The sequence below is a fragment of the Stigmatopora argus genome, chromosome 6, assembly GCF_051989625.1.
Source record: "Stigmatopora argus isolate UIUO_Sarg chromosome 6, RoL_Sarg_1.0, whole genome shotgun sequence".
NCBI lineage: Eukaryota > Metazoa > Chordata > Actinopteri > Syngnathiformes > Syngnathidae > Stigmatopora > Stigmatopora argus.
In genome coordinates, this window is record NC_135392.1 from 14,816,652 (window position 1) to 14,836,557 (window position 19,906).

General features: G+C 38.9%; 1 protein-coding gene across 10 annotated transcripts in view; it reads left to right on the forward strand.

The window, feature by feature from the left end:
• itpr1b (inositol 1,4,5-trisphosphate receptor, type 1b) overlaps positions 1-19,906 on the forward strand; it is a 46,560-nt gene that overhangs the window by 22,578 nt on the left and 4,076 nt on the right. For 6 of the 10 annotated variants that reach the window (XM_077602479.1, XM_077602480.1, XM_077602484.1 and 3 more), the window contains 18 exons: positions 1,104-1,233; positions 1,405-1,589; positions 6,596-6,779; positions 6,914-7,176; positions 7,791-7,991; positions 8,643-8,753; positions 9,129-9,224; positions 9,305-9,439; positions 9,640-9,747; positions 10,027-10,258; positions 11,431-11,553; positions 13,869-14,044; positions 14,237-14,401; positions 14,493-14,682; positions 15,116-15,199; positions 16,159-16,307; positions 17,707-17,872; positions 18,295-18,455. In XM_077602479.1, the coding sequence (XP_077458605.1) occupies positions 1,104-1,233; positions 1,405-1,589; positions 6,596-6,779; positions 6,914-7,176; positions 7,791-7,991; positions 8,643-8,753; positions 9,129-9,224; positions 9,305-9,439; positions 9,640-9,747; positions 10,027-10,258; positions 11,431-11,553; positions 13,869-14,044; positions 14,237-14,401; positions 14,493-14,682; positions 15,116-15,199; positions 16,159-16,307; positions 17,707-17,872; positions 18,295-18,455 (2,859 nt within the window). Of the gene's footprint in view, positions 1-542; positions 591-1,103; positions 1,234-1,404; positions 1,590-6,595; positions 6,780-6,913; positions 7,177-7,790; positions 7,992-8,642; positions 8,754-9,128; positions 9,225-9,304; positions 9,440-9,639; positions 9,748-10,026; positions 10,259-11,430; positions 11,554-13,868; positions 14,045-14,236; positions 14,402-14,492; positions 14,683-15,115; positions 15,200-16,158; positions 16,308-17,706; positions 17,873-18,294; positions 18,456-19,906 lie in introns of all 10 variants that reach the window. The other 4 variants (XM_077602482.1, XM_077602486.1, XM_077602487.1 and 1 more) reach the window with 2 other exon arrangements.

Consider the following 19,906-nt stretch of genomic DNA (forward strand, 5'->3'; position numbering starts at 1 on the left):
TCCTGATTTTTTTTCTTTTAAATTCTAATTGTTTTTAATTCCTCATACGTTTTACATATACATATGCAACTAATTCTGCTTTTGTTATTAGTGAACCTTGTGTATGACGGAAGTTACGTCCTGCTTCTTTTGTTGTTGTTGTGTCACAGTATGTCAATAGCTCGTTTCCTCATTGCAATGGTTTCTCCCTCCCACAAGTAAATAAATGAGAACTCGCAGCAAAAAACTTTCACCCATGATGGAGTGGCAATGTGCTAGAAAATTCAGTTGTTGACCATGTCAGTTTACCTGGTGCCTCTTTCTCAATTCAAAACAAAGTCTTGCTGCTTTCAACTTAGTTAGAAATAAGCAATCTAGCGATTTCCTTCACCCGCCGGTATGTACACAGCATATCAGCCTCCCCGCATGACACTGTCTTCTCCCTTCATGGCGTAATTTGCACTCAATGCACTGCTTGTCAAACTAATGTGCACTGTATTAACAAATTTTAACCCTTTCACCTTCTTCAACTGCTTTCTGCTAACTCAACTCACCCTTAAAAGGAGCTTGACCCTAACCAGCCCCAGAAGCAACAGGAGGATCAGCGGAGGGTAGGTATTGCTGACAAAAAAAAAGGACCTCTTCTGACCCCCCAGTCATAAAACCTCCACTGCATGGCGCTCACACACCTTCCGGCCCTCATATATCAGCTGACTAAATGTCTAATTCGATACACCCATGATTGTGTGTGGGTGTGTACAGTTTCCACACAGAGGTGTGTGTATTTTATATTGTTGCACTGATTCCTTTCTATATAAATTACTGTGGTGACCCTCGAACATCCATGACAGACATTCGAAGACAATATACCAATATTGGCTTCTCCGAATACGGGATGAATAAAGTTATCCAATCCAATAACAAAATATGTCAAAATGGCGCAAAGTTTTGGCTCACAGAATTCATATTCTTGAATCAAGTGATTTTAATAACTTTGAGTTTTATGTTAAAGCCGGCTAATTAACTATCGGTAATTATGGGTCTTTAAAGTGTGGTTTGCTGAATTGTGTTAATAAAACAAATGAAATAAAATAAAATGATTCATATGTCTCTTTGCCTCAAAGGGTGAGGTTTTGCGGCAGATCCTGGTCAACAGATACTATGGGAATGTAAAAGCTGGACAGAGGAGAGACAGTCATACACACTTCAGCAATGGTCCAATTTCTACCGGAGCACAGGGGAAACCTCTTACAGGTAGGTGTTGCAATAAAATGTGAAATAAAAAAAGGAGAATCCCGTATTGGGTCTCTTTTGTGCTGGTGTTATGACCATTAAGATAAAATACAAACATCTACTTGAGAAGACCTTTTATACATGCAACTCTATACTTTACTTTATTAAATTAATGTATTTCTTTGACTGTAGTTGTCAGCCCTGGGGTTGGTGGGAGAGGTGAACTGAGTTTAGCAGACGTCCAGTGCCACTTGGATAAAGAGGGAGCTTCTGATCTGGTTATCGACCTCATTATGAATGCTACCAGTGACCGCATCTTTCAAGAAAGCATACTGCTCGCAATTGCCCTACTGGAGGGTGGAAACACAGTCATCCAGGTGAGCAGGCGGTTTTGGTTCGGGAAAGTGTGCAGAACGATATTAGTGATATTATTTTAGTTAAGTTTGCACGGCTCAGTCCGGAATCACAATGAAATTTGGAATCATATTTGCCCCGAGAAACATGTACAATATCAACAAGTGGGTGTTGATCTGTAATGCAGTTGTCGATATTTTTTTCCAGCAAAATGTAGTTTGAGAGTCATGCAATGGAAAGCACAATGCTGGAAAAAATATTCAGAAGGTATTCTAATAGAAAAACATCATTTGATAAAATTGTAAAGGATAGGAAGTTCACCCGTGAGCAGAGTGGGTTCCAACCACCAGAGGTTCCCACATCAGTGTCTAATACATGTTAGCAAAGCTATTGCATATTCAGCTATTATAGTAAAGATTGTGTATTTGTGGTCTTTTGTATTGCATAAACTGACGTGTTGCATAATCCTCTCCTCGTCGGCGTCACCTGACAAAGCCTGAGTATCAAAAGTGTACACAAATGTACTCACATGACTCTTGTTACATAAGCTGCTGCCGGCCCTGGGTATGAAGCCAGTAGCTTTGCCCCCCCTAACACTTCGACTGGACTCTTAAATGGGTCATGCTTTGCCAGTGAAAAGTGGGCAATAAAAGGGCTTGCCTGTCTATGTCCTCAAGGCAGAGTCAGGAGATTTCAGGGGCTCTGGTGCTACTTGAGCAAGAGACACTCCCAATAGCCTCCCTGTGCACAGTCAACTCATTTCACTCGATGACTGTGCGCTAAGGTCAGGCAGAGCACAAACGGGCTCACTGTCCTGCACTTCTTCCGTGCATTTTGTCATAAATCTGCAGCTATTGTTTAGGATCTAAGGCAATGGGGAATGCCTACAGTTTTAATGTTGTTTTTTGAACAGGCCCCGATTTTCTTTCTAGAATTTAAGGAGCAATTTTTCTATTGTTTTTTTTTTAAGTCTACCTTTATGTTAGCTTTTAGGCACTAAGGCACATGGGACTACTTCTATGATTTTTTAGAGTTATATCTACTTGAGGTGTTACAGAATTCCTTATTTGACACTGTGCTGGCACCAGTGAACATCGGGAGATCGTGTTTGCCGTGAAGAGAATTTACAACACATCAACAGATGCATCACATTTCCCTGCCTTACATAACGACGGGTCGCCTTGCCCCTTTTTAGGACAGAGGGCTTCTTGTTGTCCAATGCGTGACAAAAACATACTATCCACAAGGTTTGCCGAGAAGGTTGATGATTTGCATTTGGGTTTCAGTGTGACGACAAATTTGGTGCAAAGAAAGGACAGAGAGATGATGATTTCTACTCGCTGCGGGTCACATGGTAGAATTGAATTTGGTGAAATGGACATAGGTCCGTTAATTACCGTCAGTTTAATGCTGCCCCCCCCCCCGCTACCTTTTTTTTTTTTTTGCGAAACCAAAACCAGCATTTGTGTTTTTGTTTTTGTAACCCAAAATTCATTACTTGAGAATGACTGACCATTTTAAAATTTTAATGCATTTCTTCCATAACATATCAAGAGCAAATAACATTACTTTTATATTTTTTACTAATGATGTGGAATTGATTAACTTAAGTATGAGTTTAGCCTGTAATGCCATAAAACGGTGGTGTCATTTTTTTACATTTACTACTCTATGTTTTTCAAGGAAGGATTTATAATTTGATAATAATCAAGAAGTCTTAAGTAATGCATTTTTATCTTTGAGTGACAGCGGTATGCTGTGATTGTAATAGCGGTTGAACATTTCCCCTTATCTATGGCCCGACCTCAGCAACACATGCACGTGGGTACACACGCTTGAGGATATACTTGGATGCTAAAGGGATCAAAACAGTCCGTGGAGGGTGTGTGTGTCGTTACGTAAGAAAAGCAATGTAGACGCTCTTCCACACCATCTTCACAACATGACATCAGATCCTGTCACATGAGAAAACAGGTGCCACCCTATTACTCAATAGGCTTTTTGTGGCTCCCCTTGGTCTTCTTAGTATGATTTACAACCTACCGCTTTCACTTACCCACCATGCCGGTTGAAGTTCGATTAACAGTAACCTTATATTGTTTTAAAATGAATTGAGCCTCTAGTCCCTAGTTGTACATGCATTGTTTAATATTTTAGTCTGTAATACAGAATGAGAGCCGTTCAATCACATTTCTATTGCCACTATAATTTGGTATGTAATAATTTACATCCTGCTGTGCTACATTCCTGGAAAAATGGTTAGCTGTCGGTCACATAGATGGGTTGTTTTGGATTGAATCTAATGATTTCTAATCATATTAGGTACTTAGTTTATTGAAGAGCTGATTCACTTAATGTATTAAATAGTCTGCATTCTACACTACTCTACTTAAATCAAATGACTGCACAAATTCACATAATTATCTCATATTCATTTTTAATGCACTACGCTATTAGAATTTCTTTTCATATCTATCTTGTCTCAATATTCTTTGCTGCTGCCTTGGAATAAATATTTTCCAAGCTTTTTTAACAAACATCTCCCGGTAAAACAATTAAATGACGGATGTTAAACAGTAATGTAATTGATGGATTAAATAATTGGTTTTTTTTGTGTTTATTTTCAAATTGCCATTGATTTTTTTTCCTTTTGAGTTAATCTTCTTCCTTTTGTTGCACATTGTTACTCTTACTACTACCGGTACTTTCCAATAACTACACAAAGCAGGAAACAAATGATGTAAAAACAAAATTCTGGCAAACTAAAAACTCCCTTGTGGACAATTGCTCCTAAATTATGTGGGGGAATTATGTAAAGGCAACCACAGTAGCTCTATTGTTTCTGTGTAGAAAAATACAACAGATGTAGTCGATAAAGCTCTTGTTAATCCAATTTAAAGAGATGTTGATGATATGCTCTGTGTGTCATTACATTACAAATGTTCAAATGTTTCAAGATATGTGCTGAAAACGTTGCATTAAGAACACAGATATTTGAGAGGGCCGTGGTTTAAACACAATTATTGTGTCTGAGACTTTTTCCCCAATTTTGAAGCCTAATTAAACAAAGTTAGAATGTTTTTTATCACTTCAAATTGGGCAGGGTTGTTAACAACACTTTTTCTCTGACCCAATCAAATAATTTATAAATGTTGACTTCTACAGAAGTCTTCCTTTAATCCGTTAACACCAGATTCCTTTACAAGAAACAACAGAAACTTAAGAAATCTCCCCTAAACTGTCTAAGATCTTGGTACATGATACACAGTCATCATCATGTTTTTTTCTGACTAAAAACCCACTGTAGGCACACCGTAATAATAATAATAATCGGACATAGGCCATGTCGTCATTACCACAACACAAAAAAAGCCTACTTGTCATCACACGCAGAAACTGCGTCTGACGAAATTGATGGTGCTTCTCCATAAGCTACGTTTAATCGGCAAAAGACCTAAATAAGTGTAAGTTACGGACTTGTAATTTGTCATTCCGCTGTTGTGGATACAGGTCGCTTACCTCTTGATTACATACAGGTCGCTTACCTCTCGATTACCGCACACTGTCTGCCACTTACCTTCCTTCAAGTCAGCTAGTAGGAGGCAGATCACGGACAAGCTCTCATGGTCTACAAACACCACGGCAGTGGTGAAGAAGGCTCAGACACGACTCCATTTCCTCAGGGTACTCAGGAAGAACAACTTGGGCTCAAATCTTCTGAGAACCTTCTTTAGAACCACTGTAGAGAGCATCCTGGCGTACGGCATCACAGTGTGGTACGCTGGAAGCACGGCGGCAGACAAAAAGGCCATGCAGAAAGTGATTAACACTGCCCAGAGGATTGTCGGCTGCTCTCTGCCCTCACTTGAAGACATTGCCAGCCCGCGTTACCTCAGCAGAGCCAAGCACATCTTAGGGGACCCTTACCACCCTGGTCACAATCTGTTCCAGCTGCTGCCCTCTGGCAGACGCTATAGGTCCCACAAAGCTCGGACAAATAGGCTTAAGGACAGTTTTTTCCCCACATCCATCAGACATCTAAACTCGCGCTAACATACACACATTCCCTTCTGTGGCATATGAATAGATGTTTGGTTGGTGATCTGCCTCCTACTAGCTGACTTGAATGCATGTGCATGTATACAAATGAATATTATACTACATACAGTATCTAGTATTCACGCATATGTCCTTAGCAAACATTACATCAGCCGCCACTGTGCACACAATGTTCAATCTTAGCACATAAAAGTAGAGCAGGTTTAGGTTTCCCACTCTGCTATCCTTTCCCTCTCCCTATTAATCAGCTTGTGTGAGCTGATGTAACAGTGTTAGCGTTGAGGCGACGGCAGGCCTTCACTGTAACCACTCAGCTGATTACAGTTCTTATGTAAGGTGGGATTGTTGAGAAGAAAATAGGACACAACATATGAGCCCGGTACAGGAGTACAACAGAGTCTTCCATACAATGCCATTGAACAAGATACTTTTCTGTGTACACAGCTATAAGGTGACATGTAAATAACGACTATAAGAACGTTGGACTTCGTGGTACAGTTGCATAATTGTGAACTACAATGGTCTTATATGGTCTGTTGTCTGGAATCACCAAAAAATAAAGTTAATTCTGCCTCCCTGCACAGCAGTGTGCAAACATGTGACTGACTGCATGTGCAGCATGTGCCTGTTTGCAAGTATTTCTTCTGCACTGAGTGAAACATTCGTTTGATTAATGGATAACATTTCCAAATCATTGGCAGCTGCATGCAACCAGGTTTAAGTTGTGCCCAAATAAATATTCATTCATATTAATACTAATAATAGTACATTAACACAAAAAAAGAGTTCCAAAAAAGAGAGAGAGTTAAAGGCAAAGGTTAGTTAGGAGGTGAATTACGTACTTTTCTCAACAACATTGGAAAATTCTGAACAAATCTTTGCGCTTTAAAACGATCTCTTTTCAGGAGCAAAATACAATGTATTTGACCAAAAAGCAACCCCACATGACAATTTTCCCAAATTTCCCCAGCGCTCATTTTACCAGCGGCTGACGGGGGACAACAAGTCAGAGAAATTCTTCAAAGTTTTTAATGAGCGGATGAAGCTGGCCCAGCAGGAAATTAAAGCAACTGTAACTGTAAACACCAGTGATTTGGGCAGCAAGAAGAAAGATGAAGAACCTCCTGACAAAGACACACCAGCACGCAATAAAGGTTTGTAGTCAGAGACTAAAGGTGATGTCAATTATGCCTTACTTAAAAAAAAAAAGAATTGCACAAATTCTTGTCATTTCAACAATTTCATGTTTGAAAATGATCTGATGGCCTGATTTAATTGTTTTGTTTAGTCAAGGATGTGCCAGTTGTGGCTCTGGTTACTGATGAAGTGAAGGAACAACTCGTTGAAGCCTCAGCTGTCACGAAAAAGGCCTTCACAACATACCGTCGGGAGATTGAAGCTGAAGAGCACCAAGCGACTGCTGATGGCTCCTCCACAGCCACCACTGACAAGGGCCAGGAAGATGGCGAGATGAGTGTTATTATCACCATCATGCAGCCCATCTTACGCCTCATGCAGTTGCTGTGTGAGAATCACAACCGAGATCTGCAGGTCTGTCAACCCGTAATAGAGACACTGTGCAATGGGATTCACATCTCTGTACCTGTTCTTTGCCCGGGCCTTTTTTTTTTTTACATAACTGCGCTCAGTTGTGTAAAAACGAAACTTGGTTGAAAATAGGCACCGGTTGCAGAACTTGTTGTCGCAGCTGTTTTCATGTCTGGTCAGGCTCTGTCTACTTTCGCTATGAGCTTTGTGTTGTTATTCATTCATATTGAGACTTTTCTATAGGGCTGGACTTTTTTCATGTAGCAATGCAAGTAATACTGAAATAATTCTAACATTGGACTAACGGCAGCAGAACCACTTTGGCTAACCTACCACTATTTTTTGTTGATATTTGATTGATGACAGATACAGTACATAATCACCACCTACATCTTTCACTATTTTATTTGACTCAAGAATTTCTTTCAGTGATCCCCATTGTTTCACTTTCTGACGTATTTGTCTTATCAAAACGTAATTAATCTTTGTTATTTGTCACTATAAGTTAGACATTGAGTAGTGAGTGTCAGATAAACTGTACAAAAGCTACTTGCTGAGTTCTGATGATGTCAAATGTTCTCATGATTTTGTTTTGATATTTTTTTATCTGTCTTTAGAACTTTCTACGCAATCAGAATAACAAGAACAACTACAACCTAGTTTGCGAGACACTGCAATTCCTCGACTGCATTTGCGGCAGCACTACGGGAGGTCTCGGCCTGCTTGGACTGTACATCAATGAGAAGAATGTGGGACTCATCAACCAAACTGTGGAGAGTCTCACTGAATACTGTCAAGGTCCCTGTCATGAAAACCAGGTGACGAGCGAGCGCATGCACAACACAAGTCTGTAGTTTATCTGAACACTGATAGGTCAAACCAATCTTAAGTAATTGAGTAACTTTTTTTTTTTCCTTGAGTAGATGGCCAAACTAAGATCCCTTGTTCTTGCTTTGCCGGGTAATATTCTGGCAAGTGTAAAATTACAGCGATTACAGCAACTGTTTGGATGTGTTGCTGTCTGGGTGTCTTTTCAAAAAGTTTTTTTCTTTTTAAAGGAAATGAAATGCAAGATGAAGATTTTTCTCAACTGAAATGCAAAAGGAAATCATGTGGTTGGCACAAAAAAATATATAAAATATTTTTTTTTATAATGAGTGACATACATTTGCCAAAAAAGAAAAAAAAACAAGCAGCATAAAATCAGCCTTCAACAAACTTGATGTGGAGACCTGCTTCCTCAGTACATGACTTTGTCTGAAGGGTTTGTGATATCCACATTTACATGCAGATCATTCATGAAAAGAGCTGCTTTTGATTACTGCTTAATCCGCTCTCAGCTATATTATTGCTGTTACACAGCAGATCCACAGACATATGCTAATTATTTCGTGTTTACTATGTCACTGATAAACTAATGAATTTCAATGTTTTCTGTGGATATGTATTTGTCTTTGTTTGCTCTATAGAACTGTATTGCCACTCACGAATGCAATGGTATTGACATTATCATTGCACTCATCCTCAATGACATCAATCCCCTTGGCAAAAAGAGGATGGATTTGGTGTTGGAACTAAAAGTAAGTGATGTCTTTTTCCACTCTCTCCAGCCATTCAAGTGATATTATTATTTAAAGCTCTATAGAGAAGTGCAACTTTGGATCTGGATACAAAAATAAAGAAGAGGAAATGCTCGTTTTTTACTTACATCCCATTATATTGCAGTATGTTAGTTAAAAGTTTACAGTATCAGTCAGGTGGATGCCATTTTGTAATCTGCATCCCACACATTGCAACCGTGGACTTAAAACATCATAAACAACTTTGTTTTAGATTTTGGTGGAGTTCTTTCATGGATGAGTTATTAGTTACATTGCTAAAATTCTTAAGGGGAAAAAATGTATTTATTTATACTTGGAATGTAAAAAATACTCCTCTTTGTAACCTCTACACAGAATAATGCCTCCAAGCTTCTTCTCGCAATTATGGAAAGTCGCCATGACAACGAGAACGCCGAACGAATACTATACAACATGAGGCCTAAAGAGCTGGTGTGTGCTTTTGAAGTTGAAGTATTTACCGGGAGATACAGTGTGAAATGTGGATTTCTTCTGACACAATTTCTGTGTAGGTCGAAGTGATAAAAAAGGCATACATGCAGGGTGAGATTGAAGTAGAAGAGCCTTCGGAAAGTGATGAAGGAGAAGAGGAACATTCTGCATCGCCACGAAATGTGGGCCACAACATCTATATTTTGGCACATCAAGTAAGAGCTTGTTACGCATTCACATGAGCACCCTCACAATTTGTATGCATCCATGGAGATTTAGAAGCGCAGTTTACTCAAAGGATCCGTTTGTGTGAACCGCATTGACGCTTGCTATTCAGTATAGTGCGCCTGATAGATGAAGCAATATTTGGCTGAATCATTATCTTCGTCAAATGGCATTCCGTTTGTTGTTTCAGTTGGCCCGTCATAACAAGGAACTGCAAGCCATGTTGAAACCAGGGGGTACGTATGGAGAGGGTGACGAGGCTCTGGAGTTCTATGCTAAGCACACAGCTCAGATTGAGGTCAGCCACCATTGCTTCTGCATCAGCTGAACTACCTATATGCAGCTATCAGTTTTCATTTTGAATGAATATAAATACGTACAACTCGTGTTAACCTTTAAGCAGTATTCTGACCCTTAGCAAATCAAAATACTTGAATCACATGTTGATATTCTGTAGTGTTTTGTACCATTGCAAAATGTTAAATCCACATATATAGTGCTTAAAATATGACCGAAAAGTATTAGTTCCGAGATAAACTAAATTTGATTGATTGATTGTTTTGGTGGTCTTCTCTAGATTGTCCGACTAGATCGAACCATGGAGCAAATTGTTTTTCCTGTGCCCAACATCTGCGAGTTCCTCACTCAAGAATCCAAACTACGTGTCTATTACACCACGGAGCGCGATGAACAAGGTAGCAAGATAAATGACTTTTTCCTGCGCTCCGAGGACCTTTTAAATGAGATGAACTGGCAGAAGAAGCTGCGAGGTACTCAAGAGGCGCCTGGTAACACAAACAGCGTTCCTTGTGCGTCTTCCTCCTCAGCAACTTTATTCCTTTTAGTTCCCGTTTTATTTTTTCCTCTCATATCTCTCCAGGCCTCAGTAAATAGAGATATTTAGTTTGAATTGCTGTCTAGCTTCATGAATGATCACTGTGCTCCATTTTTCACCTAGAGTTGAGACTGTTAAACGTGTTTGCTATTCGTATAAGCTATTCTTTTTGTATTCCTTAGTTGGAACAGGTTGAGTAACTTCGACCAGTATTCCTCACTGTTGATCAGTCAGTTGTTTGGCCAAGTTTATTAAGAGTTAGGTTGTGGAATATAGAGGATTTTTTAAAGACGATGGCGCAGTAGTAAAAGAATAAAACATTGACTATTAAAATCTTTGTTTTACTACAATCTGCTGTTATCAAACCAAAACCTTCAATGACCACATTTTTTCAATTTCATATTTGATCACAAATTAATACCATTGGTCACACTCCTCAGGTGATAGTTTTAGATATGCAAGGGTTAATCCCCATGCCAGCAATATTTCTTTTCTAGAGCAGCAACAGCAAGAATAAATGCCTTGACATAATTTTCAAAACCACATCCAGTTGACCTGCTGAGAGATGGCAACATTGAATAAACGGCCCTTTGTTCCTCTTTTAGTTGACTGTTTTGTGGCTTGTCCCGTGATTAGACCCAAGGCATGATAATTTCTTGGACATCATGAGAAGAATATTACCTCTTTCTCTCTTTCTGCCATAATGAATAAGCACAATTGAGGAGTAACTTGTTCCACTTATGCTCATCTCTGTCATGAATGACGTCTTTTACTTAACTTCTGAAAATCCCCACCCGCGGTTCCTCTATTTCAATCAACAGTGGACTGGAGAAAAATAAAAACATTTTGGTTTACTAATCATGTAAAAGTTTGGTTTTGATAAAATTATGGGCTTTATTCAAAATTTCCGATTTCTCTCCTATCCATAAAATATTTGTTAAATGTAACTTCTTTGAGAAATAGTATTTGAGATTTCAAAGTCGTGACCACTTTTTTTTCATGTCAGTGCAACAAAACATACTAGGAAAAACAACTTACGTGTTGAATTATGAAGTTATTGGTTGTTTGCTGCTTGATAATCACTAACTAAATCTATTATACTCTGTAATATAAATAATTAATCAGTTTTAATGACCTACCTTTCAGCCCAGCCCATCCTCTACTGGTGTTCCAGGAACATGTCTTTCTGGAGCAGCATCTCGTTCAACCTGGCTGTTCTCATGAATCTGCTGGTGGCCTTCTTCTATCCTCTAGAGGGGTTTCGTGAAGGTAAGTACATTCTTGTTTCCTTCTTTTTTCTATTCTGTCCTCTGCCAGTTGTCCAAACATTTTCCATTAATTCTATCCTCGGACCTGACTAACGCTGGTTTAATAATAGTAATCTATATTTAATTATTTGTGGGTCAGCGGAAGCTCAACTGTACCCACTTGAGCTGTCAGATCAAAGAGGCATGGTTTGAGTTCAGGTACAGATAATAATGGGGGAAAATTGAAATTTAAAAGGCGCACAACTATTTGGACAGAACTCGTCTCCTTGCTAGCAGGTGTGTTGTGAAATTAATATGCCAAATGTATACATTGAATTTTATCATTAAGGATTAAGTGGGTAAATAAGTAATAATTTACTCATCAAATTATATATTTCTCCCTCTCTGTTTTATTCAATTCTTCAAACATTCTTATCCAAACGTAGATAGGGGAGTGATTTTTTTTTTCCAACAAGAAGCTTACTTCTAGTAATAAGCAGGTACCTACAGATCATATGTTACATTTTATATTTGCGCTGGTCAATATGTTTTTTTTACTACTGCCAGAAGAGACACAGCTTTAAAAACACTTTAAGATTGAAACCAGAAGGAATCTGGTAGAAATAAAACCGTAATTTTGCTAAACGTTTTGTTCTTTTTATAACGCAATAGCTGTGGGCATGTGCGAAAACATGGTCAGCAAGGCTTCCATTGTTCCAGTGCAGAAAAAAGACATGCATTGTGGTACTCATGAACTTTCAATTGTTCTAATCTAGGGTTGACCGGCGAGATCCCCTTTGTTGGAACTTCCTCACAAGACTAAAGAGGTGTTTAGAGTAGCTTTAAAACATCATATGGCTATGAGCGTCTAAATTCCCATTTAGGTTGAGGCTTAGTTCAAGGACTTAACTGTTAGTCCACAATACTGTTTAGTCATAGTATTTTAAGTTATGCTTTGTATGAATAATTCAGTAAAAAAGAAAGAAAAAAACAACTCACTCAAGCTAACCAGCCATGGTAACAATACCATTTCACAAATTAGACACAGACCTACAAATGAATAGCATTCTAATCTTAATATTGTCTAAGGTTAGGAAAAAAAATCAACCAGAGCAATAATTCACAGCTGTAGTGTAAATGATAACAAAATAAACCTTGAATGGAAAAGAAAAATGCATACAAAACCGCAGATAAAAATCTGCGGTTTTGTATGCATTTTTCCTGCAACACACAAACCATGTATTGGCATTGGAAGTTGAATTGAAGATCTGCTTCCATCATTCTTTTATGCTGCAGAGCAAGCATGAATAAGTTAATGATCTCAGACAGGCCAACCTTCCTTGTCTGCCTTTCCCAAGTCCAAACTCAAGCGTGCTACAATTCAGCACCCCAGTCCTTCCCCTATGAATTCAGCTTGAGCCAAGTATATTTTTAGCCAGCCGGGTTATGTAACACATACGTGTTACTTGGATCTGAGCATAAAGGCGGGAAGGAGTCCTCCGATGGCAATGTAACGTAGTGAATGCTTTGTCCTAAAACAAAAAGCTCTTGTCAATTGGTGTATCTATATAGACAATACCTGCTTATCTTCTTTTCGTATATTCAGTGATCATTCAAAGTCATTTGAAATCTTTTGGAATAATTTGAAAGTTTTTACCTCAGCTACTGGTGAAGCTTATAGAAGCGGAGGTTGTGTTTACTTCTGTATGTCTGTTTGTCATCAATATAACTCAAGAATGAATAAATGGCTTTAGCATCAAACTTGCATGATATGTTTGGGAATATGAAATGGAAAAGGTGATTCAAGTTTCGCGTAATTAGGTCAAAGTTCACTGGTCAAAAAAGGTATGTCGAGTTTTAAAAATATCTAAATAGCAGTGATATGTTGGGAAAATAGAAAAAGAATTATCTCAAAGAGTTTGCATGTTCTCCCTGGGCCTGTGTGGGTTTCCTCTGGGTACTGCAGTTTCCTCCCACATTCCAAAAAACATGCATGATAGGCTGATTGGACACTCTAAATTGCGCCTAGGTATGGGTGTAAGTGTGCATTGTTGTCCGTCTCCTTGTGCCCTGCGATCGGCTGCCCACCGATTCAGGGTGTCCCCCGCCTATGGCCCGGAGACAGCTGGAATTGGCCCTAATGGGGATAAGGCAGTTCAGAAAATGTGATAAGATGAGATATATTGTAAATAATTTTTCTGACAAACCATCCTACATGTATATTTTATATGACTGGCATTTCTCCTCAGAGGTTGCCACGCCAAAGTTGTAATTTAAAAAAAAAAAAAAATAGGATCTATGTTGATTGGAAAGTCTAACAGCTGTCATGTTTTTCAGGAACCTTGGATGCCCATCTGTCTGCCTTGTTGTGGATGGCGATGCTGATTTCTTTGGCTATTGTTGTCATATTGCCTCAGCCTCATGGTATTCGGGCACTCATTGCCTCCATTATCTTGCGGCTCATCTTTTCTGTTGGCCTGGAACCCACACTACTGCTACTGGGTGGCTTTAATGTAAGCATTTAACACTTGTTTTTAATCTGATAAATCTTTGGACCAAACACGAAAACATGCCATATCCAGCAAGATCAAATTACATAATAGAAGTCTGACTCTAATTAATCTTGAGTGAAAAAACATTTCCAGCATTTCCAGTAATAAGATGGTGTATTGGTCTCATGTCTCTTCATGTTTTTGTGTTGTCAGTTATGTAATAAATTCATCTTCCTGATGAGCTTTGTTGGCAACCGTGGAACATTCACACGAGGCTACGGAGCCATGATCATGGATGTGGAGTTCCTGTACCACCTGCTGTACCTGATTATCTGCACCCTGGGGGTCTTCGTCCATGTCTTCTTTTATAGCCTGCTAGTGGGTGAACATGAACAAAAACACTGCACGATTAGAGATGCATTTCAATATTGTCCAAATGTCTAACAATGATCAACTCTTGTCTTTTCAGCTCTTCGATTTAATTTACAGAGAAGAGACCTTGCTGAATGTTATAAAGAGTGTCACCCGCAATGGCCGCTCCATTGTTTTAACAGCAGTACTTGCTCTTATACTTGTTTACCTTTTCTCTATCGTGGGATACATTTTCTTCAAAGACGATTTTATTTTAGCTGTCGACAGGATACCCAACAAAACCCTGGGTAGGTCATTCAACAGGATTCTCAGGATTTTTTTTAACTCCTTCAGTGCCATTGAATATTATAATCATGTAACTGTTTAATTTTCTGCTGTGAATTTAATTTTTTTGTCACTAGTAGATGTCCATTCAATTTGAACAGGGAAGTCTGCCTGGATTTTTATTTATTAACTGGCGTCCTCCCAGTTCAAATGGATTAGACGTCTTTTGCTGTCAATAGCAGCCAATGAGTGAATAACCTTGACTCTTTACTGTCTCTTTATTGTTTTATTTGTTGTTATCTTATTGTCTAATCCCTATAGACCAGAGATGTGCTTACCACTTTCTGACTTTGTCTATTTGACTTGAAACTTCTATTTCTAGACTAGACTTTCTGCACCCCAAAAATTTGCTCGGAAAAATAGAATCATAATAAGCTTTCTATTGATTCCTCACAGATTTTGGAGCCAGTTTTATGGGCCAGTTCTTTTCTGGTGGAGTATGTAACAAAGAAAATGGAGGAAACTGTTCGTCCGAAGCTTGTAAGTAAAACAACAACAACATATATTTCGTAACAATAAACAGTAATAAATAAAATTGTATACACATTCAGGTAGGTGGACAAGGCCTTCAAAGGCAGGTTTGTCTGTGCATTCTGTCTTCGGAAAACACAAATAGCTAATGCCTGACCCTCTCAATGTGCATGCTTGTAGTTACTCGTACCTTAAATCTCTCACAGCTGACTGATTCAGCCCAAGATGATTTGTTCTGCTTGGGTGTAAGTCTGACCATACTGGTGATCAGATTTAAACTGACTGGGTCTATTAGGGGCTTTTGAGGTTGCGGGGTGAAATGCCAAGGCTCCTTGTTGTCTCAGGAGAGTAAGCTTCAAGAATTAAATAGGGCCATGGGGTTTACAGGTCAGGGGTTGATGACCAATAGGCACAAGCAAGTCATTACCGCCACACCGTGATGGCGTGGAGGGGCTGTTGCCTTAAAGCTTCTTCTTCTTGCAAAGCCACTGACCTTGATGAGAAAAGGCAACAGTGGGTAAAGAATATATAAATGCTACCTTCAAATTCAGCCATCCCTGATGACTTTGACTGCCTGGGACACAACTTGTTCTTCTATTAGGTTCACATCACTGTCAAGCTAGTTATGGGCTTCTAGTACCTGGTTGAAACCAGTTAAAACCTATCTTAGCTATAGTAAACTGCCATATGTAAGATATCCATGCAGAACCTGGTGAAGCTAAGTCAATATACTAATGATATCTTCTGTTGAACACGTTTGTCATTTGTGTGTATTTTTCCTTTTCTTCTGTATGCCTGGGCATGTGTATAGGCACGTTACTTTTGGATACCACACTTTACTAGAATAAGATCAGGTTAAAAGGATGTGTTGTTGCTTACCAGTAAACAGCTGTCTACGTCAAGACGATGCTTAATTCCATGAGTAATAGACTCGAAAGACTCACAATGTGTGCTTTTTTTCTCTGTAGCTTCCCTTGCTATCCAGCCATCTGCTGTGGTGATAGAGGACAAAGAAAGAGTGTGTGATTCCTTACTCATGTGCATTGTCACAGTACTGAGCCACGGTCTCAGGAGCGGAGGAGGTGTCGGGGATGTGCTCAGGAAGCCATCTAAAGAGGTACATAAGGGAAATAGCTCACCACCAAATGGGGTTTTCCACAACTGTACAAAAGTGATGATCTAGCTCAATTGAAAACCATAATGAATAAATAGTTTTGTCCAACTTATACCTAAGGTGTAGTGTACAAATGGTCACCTTAATGAACCTGGTGTTTTTAGGGACAGAAGTCCAATAATAGAACATCACTCATTATCTGGTTGGGAATGAGGAAGGTTTGTGGAGGTCCCAAGTTGTGATTCCATGGGAGGATTCAGTAATTGGCACTGCTTTCAATAAAACCTAATGGAAATTGTAGGTCAATTCTCTTTACAGCAGCATGGCTAGGTTAAAATTGTTTTTACTTCCATAAGTATGAGAACTCTGCAAAATTTCCTTAGAATACAATGGAAATAAGAGTAGATCTATGCGAGTAATGAGAACACTCCAATGTCCAACTCAATAATTGGAAATACAGACGCTCCCCTACTTACGAACATACGACTTACGAACAACGGTACATACGAACATGTCTGCAAATTGCGTTTATGTCGAAAAATGTTCGTAAGTTCGATTTTGTATTTTTTTCCCCGAGTAGTGCTTCTTTCCGCCGCTAATACCGATGCCTGGCGCTGTGAGAGCTCAGCTCACCCAGCATCTACCTTCTTCTGTCCAATTTGTTGCAATGCGGAAGTGCGTGAACGTATCTCCAGTGCGCAAAGAACCTTTTTCATTTGTATCATTAAATATCTCGTGCATCCATTATTGGATATGGTTAGTAAAAAGCGAAAGGCTTCTATTGAGGGAGGTGCAAGGAAGAGGCAAGCCATTTCATTTGAAACGAGTGGCAATAATAACGAAGCTTGATGCGCGTGAGAGTGGTGAGCGTTGCACGGGCATACAACTTGAATCGTTCGACCGTCAGTACCATTTATAAACAGAAAGATCGAGCAGCAGGACCCAAATATTTAACGTTGCACAAAGTTTGCAAATCAATTGAATGATGCCATACAGTGCTACCGCATCATTTATGATGAAAAAAAGAAAACTGTGCAATCGTCGTTAGATCGCTTCTTTCGGCCAGTTTCTAATACATAAATCTCTCTCTCTCTCTCTCTCTCTATACAGTACTGTACATATTCTCTCCATTTTCTTAAATGTTTTTTTCAGTACAAACCAATGCGTGTTACTTATACAACCCTTAAACATACAAATGCACTTATATAAACCTTCAATATACTTATATAGGCCTTAAACATAAATTATAATACAAAATATAGCACTGAATCAACTTACAAACAAATTCAACTTATGAACAATCGCTCGGAACCTAACTCGTTCGTAAGTAGGGGAGCGTCTGTACAGTACATTATTTAAGGTTTGACTGCAGCTAATTTTTTTCTTCTCTTTGGTTTACTAGGAGCCACTCTTTGCGGCAAGGGTTATCTACGATCTACTGTTCTTCTTTATGGTTATCATTATCGTTCTCAACCTCATCTTTGGTGTCATTATTGATACGTTTGCTGACCTGAGGAGTGAAAAGCAAAAGAAAGAGGAAATTCTGAAAACAACATGTTTCATTTGTGGTGAGCATTTTTGTTTATTTTGTTTTCAGAATCTAATAAAAGTCCAAAGTTCACCCACTCTAGTTTGAATGACAAAAAGACCCTATTTAATGTGGCCATAAAGTTCAACCTTGGTGTCATTGGATCAAAACATATTTTCCCAACAGCTGACGATGTTTATATATATATTTTTCAAAATACAGTAACATTTACACTAAGTTGCCCCTAGGTATGAGTGTGAGTGTGAATGGTTGTTTGTCTCCTTGTGCCCTGCGACTGACTTGTGGTGGTATTGGTCCTTTCTAAAATAGAAGGAAAAAAAACTGACTTCAACAGTGGTGGGCCAGAAAGCTGTGACGTCAGACAATGTGTTTTAAAACAGCTTGTTCTTAATTTTACATCTGTGTCTCATCTGTGTGGGCATTTCTCTTATATTGTTTCAGGTCTTGAGCGAGATAAATTTGATAATAAGACTGTAACCTTTGAAGAGCACATCAAAGTTGAGCATAACATGTGGCACTACCTATTCTTCATCGTTCTGGTAAAGGTCAAGGATTCGACAGAGTACACTGGACCTGAGAGCTATGTGGCTGAAATGATCAGGGTAAGGTTGCACATAACATATTCTGTTATTTTTTTAATTTCACATTTTAAGCTCAGTCTTTTGCACCATTTTTTGTTTTACTACACAGGTATTTTACAACATTGTTTTGACTATTTGACCAAGAGTAGCGTTATGCAATCCCGTCCTATCAAATTTGTCTGAGGTATTACTGCATGACTCGGCTTTGTGAGTGGTGAATTAACATCCAGACTGTCCTCCTCACTTGAAATGCATTTTTAATCCCCCTGTTAACATGCAAAAGTGCATTTTTCACCAAATTAACCTTTTATAAAAGTCCTCTTCATGTTGACCCACAAATTAGGTGGGTGAAACCTCCATATGGAGTCATAGTACCTATTCTGTGCATTCCAATCATAATGCCAAGGTCTTGCATTCATATTCAATATATGTTCAACAAGTGCAATTTTTACAGAAAAAGATTCCTTGGTGTAAATTACTGATCAATGATTAATTGAGAACACTCACTCAAAACCAATCCAACCTGTAAGCCAAAAATACCTTTCGTCTAAACTTGTTGCTCACATGGGCATGGCCGTGTACTGCTATGATACTTTCTGATTGGATCTTGTTCACGTTCTGATTTGTTTTAACTTCTTTATCTCAGTCACGTGAGCACACAGATCGTTTGAAATTAACCCCATCCTATCTTTGTTTCCTTTCATCCCGTGCCGAACAAAAACGGGTTTGTCAGGGCAGCATTTTATCAAACATTTCAAGTGGTTTAAAGAACAGGCACGTGTTGTTATTGTAACTGATGAAGCAGCGTGAATGTAGTCTGAAAGTGGTATCAGGGTAGATCATTCACTACTTTGACAATTATGTAAGACCTCTTCAGATTATAAAGTGCTCTATCAATTTTGGAGGAAAAATAAAAGACTTTAGTTGTGCCATATAACTTGAAAAATATGGTAGCATATAAGAAAACTTGCATTATGAACATCAAATTCTATTCTAATTCTTCAATAAAAATGAAAGTAACAAAGCTAACCATACAAAACCATTCATACTGAACCGCTTTATCCTCACTAGGGTTGCGAGGGGTGCTGGGGCCTATCCCAACAAGGAGACGGAAAACCATTCACTCTCACACATACCTAGGGGCAATTTAGAGTGTCCAATCAGCCTAACATGCATGTCTTTGGAATGTGGGAAGTACCGGAGTTCCCGGAGAAAACCCACGCAGGCCCAGGGAGAACATGCAAACTCCACATAGGTGGACCGACCTGGATTTGAACCCGGGACCCCAGAGCTGTGAGGCCAACGTGCTAACCACTTAAGCCGCTGGACCGCTATCAATACAAAATCAATTAACTATAAACAAAAATTATCATACAATCCATAAATATATATATGCAAACGTGTAAACGCCAAGGAAGAAAACGTAGAGGATGACTTCATCATCGCCGCTGTCGTACAATTATGTCAGAATT